We start from the raw sequence: 12406 nt of genomic DNA, 5'->3' as shown, positions 1-12406 counted from the left end.
CTTTTGGGAGATGAGACACATTTGAATTGTGCAGAACAAACAATCAAGCTAACAAAAAGTTCAGGAGCTGTTGTTTTTCATGGATCTAATTTAAAAATAAACAAACCTCAGGTTATTTGTGCTTTGATATCTTCTTCTTTTGTGGAGCTTTCACTGGCACTTAATTCACCATTTGTAATGGGGTTAAAGCTGTAGCTTATTTTCAGATGTGAAAATCTTCTTCAGTCAGGACAGAAGAACTTGCTTGGGAGAGTCAGGAATTGGTGGATGTTAGACCTTACCAGTGAGAGCTGGATGGACTCTGGCAGACCTGCTGAGACTTATCGATATTCACTATTGAAATGTTCTGGTCAGAGCACTGTTTCAGAACCAGTGCATAGAATAAGCACTAACTGGGGAAAAAATCATTCCCACCTTAAATGTATTTGTATTGAAAGTTTGTAGCTGACTCAGTGTTTTTGTTATGATGGGCTAGGTCATGTATAAGATGGACACATTGGTTTTATTTATGTGTCTCACCTGTCCTTTAATCCCTTAAAACCCTTTGTAACCTTTTGTTATACAGCCCAAGTTTAAGTTGGGAAAAAATGTATTTTGGTCCTGATCCTTTTATGTTTTCAACTGCCTAAAGCCAGCAGGATGTGAGAATACCCATCCCTTTGCAGGGCTGTGCCCTTTCTGCCCGTACTGGCTGCGCCGCTAGACGTAGAAAGGCAGGAAATCTCTGCTGCTCACTGTTCACCTTTGAGCTCTGCCGAACCGTCGGCTGCTTCCTCGTGGAGCTGATTTTGCCTGTTTTGTGAGTGGTGACCAGAATCTGGTTTTGTTTTATGTCCTGTAGGGTTGCTGAGCTGGAAGATGCACGCCTAAGATGGAAACTTCTGCTTCAACTGCTGCTGGGAAAAAAGAAGGGAAAGGTGCAGTTCTGGAGGGGAATGGCTTTACGGAGACGGGGAAGAAACCCACTCCTTTAGCAGCTGCAGGAGCAGCAGTGGCACAAGGAGGTACTTTATGTTTTCCACACTTTGAAAGCAGCAGGGGTGTTTTTCATTAGACTGTAAGAATTTAATAAGTACGGTGGCATCTGTCCTCCTGTGAACACGCTGAGTTTATTGGGGTTCTCAGCCGTGGGAGGTCACAGGAAGGGGAAGCTGTGTCACCGCGTGGCATCCAAATGTCACTGCACTGTGGGCAAGTCACCGCCGCTCCTAGAGAACTGGACTGGGGTGAGGGAGAGGACGGGTGGTGAGAGGCGGCCATCAGAGAGTTGAGGCATCCCCATCTCCGTGTGGTGTAGGCAGCAGGGTGCCTGCTGCTCCTCCATGGAGGAGGTGAAGGGCGGCTGGATGGAGCTGGGGGAGCGCCCTGTCATCGTGGTTGGGGAGGGGTGCCCTGTGCCGCCTGTCATCCTGCTAATGAGCTAAACAGACTGCACCGTCTTCAGCCATTGCTGATGGGATTTCATGGTTAGGGAGGAATTTGGGACTGGCCAGCCCCCAGTGTAAGAAGGTTCACAAAGAAACCCCACCGTTTGTGCCTGTTCATGTCAGAAATAGCTCAGGTCCCGATCTCTTTTTCTGATGGTGTTTTTGGTCCTGCTGGTGTTGAAGTTGAGAATCTCTCATGGACACCCATGGGCATGGGGATGTTTTCGGCAGGTATAACACCAGTGTGCAGAGGGGTGTGCAGGCACGTTGGTCCTGCCTCCTCTCGCCTGCTACAGCCTGCAAAATACAGCCCACAAACACTCTTGCCTTGTTGGAACACATGCACTGGTGGATCTCCAAACTGGTGCCAGGGCCCTTCATGGTGGCTTCAGCTGTGGGCCAGGCTGCCTGTGCCAGGGGGGCACCACACTGCCCCTGCTAAGGACTGGGACAGGGCGTCCTGCCTGGACAGGGCGTAAGGAGGCACACTTAGAAGGGGTTACAACAGCTCGGATGTGACAAGAGACATCCCAGCTGTGTAAACTTTGCAGGCAGCTTTTTTTTTTTGTCTTTAAAATATACCTTATTGCTAGTCAGAGTCTACCTCAAAATGAACCCTTCCCCTCCCCTTCCTTCACTGCAGGGTGGTTTCTCATCACCCCAGGAGAGCAGCACGACTCCTCTGCAGGCTCCTCTGTTTCTTACACAGCTCAGCTGAGTTTTGAAGATAGTTCCCAGCCCAAATTGCTTAAATCTGCTTTATCTATCCTTCCTTTTCAGCACGTTTGTTATCCAGTTTTCATTTCCACATTGACCTGGGAAGACTTAGATTTACAGAATAAGGTAGCAGCTGCTAGATTATAACCTATCAGACTCGTTCATGTGTGTGATAAACTTTGTTAGCTTTTGTTAGCCAAAGGAAAATTTTTCTTAAAAAGAACTAGAAAAATCATTTACACAGAGTTGTTTGGAAAGAAACACAGTTTCATGCTGCTGAATGGGTTGGAGCTACCTTCCTGGCGAGGACTATGCAAAGTGGCAAAAAGGAAGGTTGAGCGGGTGGCTGAAGCAGAGGAAAGGCAGAGGCAGCAACATGCAGAAGTTTGCCATCCCTTAGCAGATTTTGGTCCCTGTTGAAGAAGCACAAGCTGTAGGAACCACAGAGGCAGCCTACTCGAGGTAATGTCTCAGTGACTGGCAGATCCAAAGGGCTGATTGGCGCCAACAAAGTCCAGACATGTGCTAAAATTCAAAACCCACAGATGTGCTGTTGTGAATAAACACTTTCTCCCCACTTGGAACTTGCCTTGGGAGTGTCTCCACCAAGGAAGCAGACACCATTTTTCCAGAGATGCGATGGAAATGAGGATGCCCCTGAGGTGGAGTATCCCTTGGCCCATTTGGCACCCCCAGAGACTTGATTGGTTTTTAAGCATCCAGTATTATATGTTCCGTTGGCAGTGTGCTCTTGCCTTTGGAAAGAATGATTTATGGGCTCAATATTTCTCCTTTTATTAAGAGGAAGTGGAGAAGTAAGTGGAGGATTGTTTGAAGATGTCAGGAGATTCGTGATGAAAGCATTCTGTAATGAGATGTAAAGAGCGAAATCTATGTCATGCTGTGAAGAAAAGTGCTCATAAATGACCTAAAATGGCTAGGAGTGAAGCAGGGTGTGATCGGATGCTGGCCCCTGGACTCTGCAGGTGATGCACGTGCTCTTGTGGTTTGGAGGGCTTTCCTTTGAATTCTGGCTAGACGTAATACATGCTCCTGAAAGGGAGCAGCGCAATGCATGTGCTTATAAGTAGAAAAATGAATACAAAGTCCTCTTATAACATCAGTTAATTGCAAGGTGTGATTTAGCAGACGATAACAAAAAGGCTGGGTAGCGATGAGACTGTACTTACTTGGTATTCATGCTAATATAACATATTTGCTTCACTAAAGTAGTGTAATTACTCATAACAGGCCAGAAATCTACATATTTATGCTCATATTCTTACAGAAGAAAGGAAACGAGGCATGGAGATTAATTACAATGTTCAGCTTGAGGAGGGGAACAGCATTAAAGGGAGGGCCTCTGAGCTCCCCACCCTGCTTTGGGGCCATACGAACAAGTCTTTATTCTCATCCAAGACAAACTCTTGATTTTATTTATTGTAGAGGTTTTACTCTTTGTACTAGCATGTGAGAAAGTGGCAGAAAGGCGCAGCTAGTGCTGCAGATCACCAAGCTGCTCTCCAGAGCCAAACAAATGTAATTTGCAACACATTTCTTCTCCTTTATTCTACTGAGTCACACAGATGGAGTGCCAACATAGCATGTTTCTCAGATCATAAGGTTTTCTTCTTCCTTCATAGAAATTAATAGATTCATAAGGTTTTATTTATAATTAAGGTAATTGAAGCAATAAACTGAATATTAGTTAAATAATTGAAGAATAGTTATTTTATTATATTATTATTTAGACTATATTATTATTATAAGGTAATAAAATGCGTAGTCTCCTTTTCTAGTTCTCTTGCTTTGGATATTTGTCCCAAATGTTTGCAGCCTTGAACAAATCAAGTTATAGCTGTAGTGAAAGAGATTGGTATCATTGATGTTGTCAGCGGAGAAGAGTCCTTTCATACGAACAGTCTGTGTCTCGTATTTTTAGTCTACTGAAGCTGCCATTTTAGAGATTTTCTGTGACCTTTTTGTTATAGTAACTCATTGATCAGATATTCAGAAATTGGTCTCAAAGAAATGACATCAGGGAAGTCTCCTAATTTTCTATTTTTCTATAACTCATTGCCGGCCAATGAGTCAAAGCTCCTCACTTCTGTTTCAATAGGTGCGTGTGCGTGACAGAGATGGAAGCTGGTTTTAGTGACAGTATGTACGACCTATAGACATCTAGATCTGCAGAAGAGCCTTTCGCTCTCAGTGCCTCCACTTCTGGAAGGGCAACTCATAGCACCTCATGTTTAGAAAAGGCTTTTGCTGAGTGCAAAAGTGGGAATTGCTGTGTAGGGTAAGAGGCTCTGGAGCAGAGCAGCACGTGAGCGAGACTGGGTTGGGTCCCCCAGGCCAGCGCTGCCACATCCTCCTCATCAGCACACACGAGGAAGCCCAGGCACGTGGCTGGAGGAGAAATTTAAATGAGCCACTCTTTCAAAGGCAGAGATATTTAGGAAGATGGGTTTCTCATCGTGTAATAAAAATTAAATACAAATTCTCCTAAATGCTAACTGCCTGACTTTAACAAGGCCCAGAATGCACCTTTCCCTCTCCACCCCACCCCAGCATGACACAAACACCAAGTTCCCAAATTGATGGTGTTTATGTTTGAAACATTTTTCTGATGTCTGGCTCTGTCAAGACTAATTTTAGCATTTCTAAAGCTGGGTAAAAATACAGCCTCATTACTTTGATGTCAGAGCATAGTTTACTATTAGTATATTCTGGGGTTTATCATTTTAGTCATGTTTAACACGGCTGCAGCAGGCATGCACTATTAAATCTGGCTTATTTTACATTCCTGTCCGAGATTATTTATTTGGAACAATTTCCTCTCTATCAAAAGACACGGCTAATGCTGAGTTTTAATGTGTTATTTACACACAAAATAACCTATTTACAACTCAGTATCTGCCGCAGGGAGAATGAATGGGGCAGTGCTCCCTTCATCCTGTTGTATCTGAGTTTAACAATCTGGATTGCTAATAGAACCATTTATCACGGGGTGGTAATTTATTTTATGTTAGCTGCACAGGTCTCCCTGCCTCTGATCTATGGAAATACTTTGTATATAATGAAGTTCAACAAGTCATTTGGTGTAAACATGGGGAAACCAAGCTGCAGAACCAGTAAGACTCTGGCTACAATTTTTTTTTTTCCAGGAGGTAACGACTCTCCTCTGATATTAAGACTTCAGTTGATGAAATACAGCTCTTCGCCCCATGTGTGCTGTAAGGGCAGAGCATGGGCCCTTTCTGCAGTGGATCAGAGATTGGGATGGAGTCTGGTCACCTGATTTATGAGCTGGTGGGAATGCTCAGTGCTGCAGAAGTAGCACACTCAGCCCTTTCATAGGCAGAGGAGAAGGGCAGGGAGCACCTCCCATCGCTCTCCAGAGGTCTTCTGTAAGCAAGCCCCGAGTGGTGTTGGCAGGGATTCCTTGTGCAGTTCAGCTTGTGTCAGTGCTGGATTATGGGAAGACCATGTAAATGAGGAGGAGGAAATGCCAGCATCCCAACAGACCTCAGCGCACTGAAAAAATATATAGTTTGTGTGGCCTGAAACTCAGACAAATTAGAAGGAGAACAGCCCTTATGAAGTCATCTCCTCTGTCCACCCTGGAGGGGCAGGGATCTTCTCCAAAGAATGTTTTTCATTCAGTTCACATTTTCCAGGAAAAAGAATATAACCAGTACGGGCACATTCTTACGTTCCCTTCTCTGTGTTGCTTTGCTGTATACAACTTAAAACTTTGAGATATGTGATTAACAGAAAAGTCTGGGCTGCCCATGGGAGGGAAGGGGGCAAGTGGTTAAAATGGAAGGAAGGGAAAATGCTGTAATTTTGACTGTGTCATTCTCCTGACAGCCACGCTCTCGTTGTGTGTCTACTGTGTACAGCTCAGTGGCCCCAACCTTGGATAGGGCTTCAGTGCAGCACTGCCATAAGAGTGACAGCAACCAAGAATCATATTTCTTCCCTGAACGTTTCCCTCAGTCTTAAATAAAAGTAATTAATTCTGTTAGATCTTAAAGTGTGTTACTTTGCTGCCATAGGCCTTCAGGCTGGCCAGGTGGCCTACGGGTCTCTCTTGGGTACCCACTCTTGTCCCTTTGGGAAGCCAGAGGTCTCAGATGCTTAGACTGGTGCAATGCCAAGGCTGTTTCTCAGTTGCAGGATGTCAAGGCCTGTGACTAGCTGCCAGCTTTGAATTGTGCTGGTCACCTGGCACCTGCTTTTTGGAATGGTTGAGAAGAATCCATGTAGAAGTGGACCAAGTTAAAGCCATGCCGCACCATTTTTATGTTCAGTGAGCAGTATCTGGTGTGTGGGCATGGTGGAGAGCACTCTGGAAGCAGCAGGTTTATTTCTTTAGCCATTAAAATTGCCATAAACTGCCACAAGAAGCACATCTTTTCTTCTGCCTTCCCTGTTTCCTCTATCCATGGCTTGCAACACTGTCTCTATTCTCTTCTCTAAAATAGACAGCAATGCAACTCAGTTGGGTAACCCTTTCTTTTATTTATATCAGAGATTAGTGTTCTGTTTCTTCGTCACTTGTTTTTTTTTCCCTTATGGGGAAAGCCTCCTTCCCCATCCCCTATACTGGGTTTCTAGTGTGGTAGCCGGCCCTGTGGGCAAAGATGCAGTCTCAGAGTGGATAACCATAAATGTTTACTGACTTTTTGATTCACATTGCATAGCCCTCACAGGTGATACTGGAGTCCATATCACCAAGGAATTTGATGATGCAGCAACTTCATAATATCAGCCAGCATTCGCTGATTGTATACAGCTCCCTCAAATTGTCATACCAAAAGTTCCTACAATTTCAACCCATTACTGATGCCAAGATACTTTGAAGACAGAGCAATTTAATCTTATCCCTACCCACATTGCAGGACTGCATGCTGACTTGTAAAGTTTTTATGAGTTTAAAATGAAAAAAGGTATTCTTCACAGGCTCGTTCTGGCACTGATGATTCCAACCACTAAGTATCACCTGAAAGGCCTTTGTATTTTGTGAGTGTGTTATTATTATCATTAATAATAGTCATAATAATAATAATAATGATAGCTTCCACTTTTTTTATTATATTGTAAGCTCCAAAAGCTTATTCTGGCAAGTACTGATCTATCTTCTGTGCATCCAGTTTAGGCTTCGGTAAAGTGTTTCTCAGAGAATACCTAAATATAATCTTTTTAACTGATGCTAAATTTACCTATTTGTGGGTTGGTCATTTATAGTCAAGTAAGAAAATCCAGTGGTGATAATGGATATATTTATCATGATGCTTTCCTGGACTGTCTCCTCTGTGCTGCCAGCATGTTTCCATCGTTTTTTAGTCTCCTTAGCAGTTTTTTGCTGGAGCATCTGAGAATATGCACAGGTTTTGTAAATTAATTGTCCCAATGCCATCCATTAACTATGGCATTTGAGCCTGCCACAGTCATGGGGGACCAGGAACGGGACTTGTTTTGTCTGAAGGTTGGCTGCCTAAATGCTAGGTGTTTAGTTGAGGAACCCTTTGCATTAGGGTGAAGTAAATCGTGTTGTGGAGATGCCTGCTTTGTTCCCTTGAGGCTTCATGGCTGATTTGAGGTGGCTGATGTTACGTGGACATATCTTGGCCAGTCTTCCTGACTCGGCCAAAATTGCAGAGTGGGGTTAAAGCAAGGAATCAAGGTGAGACTAGATTAATGCGTTAAAGCCCTTCATTCACATTCATCAGTCCATAGCCTGAGGAGCAGTCTGAGAGCCCTGACTGCCAGCTCTGAACTGAAATTTCACCCTGTGGCTTCTCAAGTCAGAGGCAAACTCAACACCCAAGTGTCAATGCAGCCAGGGGAGCCGCTTCCCAGAGCTGCTCCGGTTTATACCAGCACTGACAAAACTAGTGTTTTAACAGTCTGTTCGGAGGCATGGGCAATTTAAAATCCCCACTAAAAAGACAAGGAAAAAACCTAGTAAATTCTAAAGGCTGCAAAAAACTCCTAAAAATAACCCAAGTGGAGGAAGGCTATTAATGCAAAAGTAAATAATTATGTTAAGGGAAGCAACTAGAGAGGGCAGTTGTGTAAATCACTTTAAGGGGAGCAAGCCTTAGATAAAATCCATTCTTTTATCACACAGATTAAGTCTTCCTTTTGACGCTAAATAATTGATAGGCTTTGGCAGAGCGTTCCACGGCTGCCTGTGCGGAGCAGTGGGACTGCTCCCGGGGTCAGACAAATGGCAGAGAAAAATGTTCTTAGAAATGCTGTGCATCCAATACCAGCATCAAGAAATGGGGCCTGTATTCCCAGCACTTCCTAAAGAATTTCTGCCTGGCCTTGAGAAGACAGCCATGCACCTTAGAGCAAAAGGAGGACTTGGGGGTTGCTCGTCTCCTCCTTAAATTGTCCCTCAAGAAACCAGGTGATGTGTTTTCATGGTTTCATGTGGCAGTGAGCATGGCCTGTGAGGACACGGACCATTCTTCCACATCATTTTTTTATTTTTATTTTTTTTTATTTTAATTAGAAAACATGAATTATGCTGTGTGGTAGCTTCTGGGAGCCCAGGTTGTGTGGGAGGTTCTCTTACCTTGATCAGCCCCACTAGTGCCTGAATAATTCAGCTTCTTACACTTTTCTCCACACGTGAACATCCTGGTAAAACAGGGAGATGTCATTGCTCCAGGTCTGCAGACACGGGGCATGGAGGATTTTCCAAGTCCAAAGTGGCTGTAACGGTTTTAACTGTTTCAGAGACATGTCAAAAATTGGTTGTCTTTCTGACTTTAGAAGTTCATAGGTGGCATATGTGGGACATGCTGTGGTGGTATGGAGGACTTGGCCTAGGTGCCTTGGATTGCCATATCCACTAGCAAGTCCTTCCTCTCTTAATTATATCCCATGTTATCGTGGTCAAGCGACTCAAATTCTCATGCTTATCTGCCAAATGGGGAAGTTGTTTCTTTCCCTTCAGGAGAGTTGAACACAAGTTGTCTATGCGTGCCTTTGAGACCATCACTCTGCAGCTGTCAGTACCATTCTTTTTGGTTGCATAAGGATATAAAAATGTTCAGTAGCGCTTATAGCATTTTACTGAATTTAAACCCATTTTTGACCATGCTTTTGTCCAGCACCTAGCACTATGGGCTCATAATTAAGGAGCTACTTTTTTTTTCCCGAGAACTAAGCAGGGCATAATGTGTAGAAACCTTAAATCCTGAAATAAACCAATATACCATGAATTCTGTGTGGGTTCGATGTTTGGCAGGATGAGTTCTCTGATCGTAATAGTGACGACAGAGAATAAACCTCAGCCAAGATTATAAGTTTAGCTCTTGGAGGAATGAAGTGGATATAGTCTCTTCATTTTAACTTGTTTAGGATTGTGTTAAACCCGTGAGTTTACATGTGTTTGGAGGTGACCTGCAGTGGGTGTTCTATGACTCTTGTAGTGGTGTTGAGCTGAAATCAGGCAAACCTTTGTGGAAACAACTGAGCAAAAGTTTGGGCACGTAGGCTGACCAAGTCCAAAATGAAAATAAAAAAACCCCACCACATTGTGTGATCCCACATGAATAGAAATGAAAAAGTTTTCACACAAACTTGTCTGAAATTAATTCTGCCTTTTCTACAGTTTGTTAGAGAGCTCCATGGGTTTTTTCTCCTTTTCTTTTTTATACCTCATCCCTTCTCTTGGAATCTCTGATATTTTTAAGACTGTATTCCATTAAAAATGCTTCCAATTGTAAGTAAATTGTAAATAAGAACAGGAGTATTGCGGGCAAAATATTTGTATTTACTGCCCCTAATATCTGGTTTTTAAAACACAGCCCCATTTGCAGGGATTGAAAGGTGCCGTTTTGGCCAGAAAGCTGTTCTCTCCTCTTACATGGATCAGCTCCTGACTCTGACAGATTTTCAAAGAAATCACAGCTTGCAACAGATGTATCCTTAAGTAAACAGTTAAAGTAGATGTTTTGATGACTTCTGTTGTATTGATGTAAAAGATCAGTGTCTGAGCATTCCTGAAAACTATCCAATAGAGGAGGTATCTTCCTGTAAGCCCCTGGCCCTATGTGCACTGCTTCAACAATAGGTTAATCATTTAATCAAAAAAGAGATATTTCCGCAGCTAAGGAGATGCTCTGAGCCTAGAGAGAGTGGTAAGAGCTCAGCACTCCTGACAGTGGGTCCAAAGTGTTGGGAAATGTTTAGATTTTGCCCAAGTGAAATCTTTGCTCTGTTTGTGAGGGGGGAAAAATGACCTTTCTCTGCTGTGTTTTTCTGTCTGGGGCTCACCTCTGGGTTTGTGTCTGCTCTTTGTGGGGTGGGGACAGCAGTGACAGGGGAACCAAGCAGCTGCCGCTTCTGCATGCTGGCTGCTGTGAATACCCGTGTCCTGCATGAAAGAAGTGCCTTCTTCATAAGGCTTGAGGTTAAGCTAAATCTTGTTTGTATCAGTTCACAGGTAGAGCTGGTGATATTCTTTCTAAGGCATTTACAGCCACACTTTAAAGTAAAAACAGAGAAACACAAAGGTGAGGACTTTAGGCATTGGTTTGCACGTCCCATTTTAACGAGAGGAATTATTATGTGTTGTGGGAAGCTGACCCGACTCCCAGAGGCTGCTTGTGTGAAGATACCCAATTTTTTGGTGGCTCCCTACGGTGAGGGCACAGAACTGAGCCTGGAGAAAATTAGTTTCAGTTCCTGATCCAGCCTCAAACTTCCTTCATGATTTTGGGAAAGCTGCTTGACTTCCCTTCGCTCCTCCTTTTATATAATGAACTGACGTTGTTCTTTGGGCCTCCAGGCCCATCCATCAGCATCTGGTTAGCATGTTTATGGCATTGGTCATACTGAAGCACTTAGCGGGTCAGACTTGCACAGAGGTTGCCGTCCCCCCCTCCCCACTGCCTGCCGGAGGGTGCTGCTGCCCCTGGGCACTGTGTTACAACGGTGACCTTGTTCATATGTCTGAGGTGTCAACCTGCTGCTCTCAAAGGTGTCCAATAAAACAGATTTGCAGAGTTAGGGAAGATAAGGTTAAGTTCTTATAGCAAAGGCATTTTGAATATCTATAGTGGGGAGACCGTTGAGAGATGCATACAAATTGACTGTATTCCAAGGGGTCACACTGTGCTCTGGAATAAGAAAGTTTTTCACGCATTCTCACCTGGCAAATACAGTTAGAGAATATCATGTTGTTAATAGCTGCGTAAATCTTTTGTACTGAAACAAGAGAGAACAAATTTTTCCAGTTTAAGAGGGTTCCCTGCATACATGATCTATGTATGGGTGAGGTTCATCAGATGGCTTGCTGAGGTTCAAGTACCTGGACAGAGTTTTGGACAGACCTGGATGAATTCACAGAAGCTCTGCAGAGCTTCAGGGTTTCACCCCGACCCTAGTAATAGGCAGTGATTTTAGCAAAGTGTTTTGTAATTAGATTCTTAGGAAAGGTGGTGTTCTGGGGACCAGGTGACGGAAGGAGAAGAAAATCACTGAGGTGGGATGACAGCTTCAGAGAAAACCTTAGTTTTGTCTTTCCTTCTCGTTAGCCTTCTGTGCACGTGTACTCTCTAATACTGTAATAAGCTCCAGAGGAGCTGGCAATAGCATTGTTTGGTGCAATTTTGTCCCTTTGGAAAACTCTGGAGGAATCTTTGTGTGCTGTTGCAAAGATGTCCTTAAAACATCTTTACTGCAGGGTCCTGTATTTCAAATGCTGGAGCAGTGACTCTTAAAATAGGTATGAGATGGCTGAATGTGTGAAAAACATTTGCATCTCTTTTTCTGAGCTCCATGCCTGCTGCATCACTTCTGCAAGCAAGCTAAAATGGTTGGGAGGAAAAAAAAAGAGTTTTGCAAATTTCTGTGGTGCTTTTAATTCCACTTGAAACAAGGTCTTAGTAGCTGAAATAAGATCCAAGGCTATCTTTTGGCCACAAAGAGTCACTGACACTTGAAACAGGCTGGATTTATATGCAGTTACTAAAAAATATATAGCAAAATGAAAGTCTCAGACACTGAGTTCATGTGCATTGCCCATTGTAAAGATAAGTAACGGCTGTTATAAGATCACTTAAATGGTTACCTTTGGGACATAAAAGGGATCTTTGAAGACAGTAAGTCTTAATACAGAAATGTTTACTCATAAAAAATACATTTGGAATGGGGGAGGGGAACACATTTCCTATTAATGTAGTTTTTGCCTTTTATGGCAGGTTGTAGCAGGTCTTTAACCTCTGTAGCACTTG

At 43.4% G+C, this 12406-nt stretch overlaps 1 protein-coding gene across 2 annotated transcripts in view; it reads left to right on the top strand.

The window, feature by feature from the left end:
* Positions 1 to 12406, top strand: part of GLI2 (GLI family zinc finger 2) — a 208085-nt gene that overhangs the window by 53469 nt on the left and 142210 nt on the right. For both annotated transcript variants that reach the window (XM_014940183.1, XM_014940173.1), the window contains exon 2: positions 842 to 1004. In XM_014940183.1, the coding sequence (XP_014795669.1) occupies positions 872 to 1004 (133 nt within the window). In that variant the 5' untranslated portion in view covers positions 842 to 871. The remainder of the gene's footprint in view (positions 1 to 841; positions 1005 to 12406) is intronic.

Source organism: Calidris pugnax, unplaced genomic scaffold (assembly GCF_001431845.1).
Source record: "Calidris pugnax isolate Ruff unplaced genomic scaffold, ASM143184v1 scaffold21, whole genome shotgun sequence".
In the NCBI taxonomy this organism is placed as follows: domain Eukaryota; kingdom Metazoa; phylum Chordata; class Aves; order Charadriiformes; family Scolopacidae; genus Calidris; species Calidris pugnax.
The sequence above is the reverse complement of the archived record's forward strand: the minus strand, read 5'-3'. Positions and strand labels throughout refer to the sequence as shown.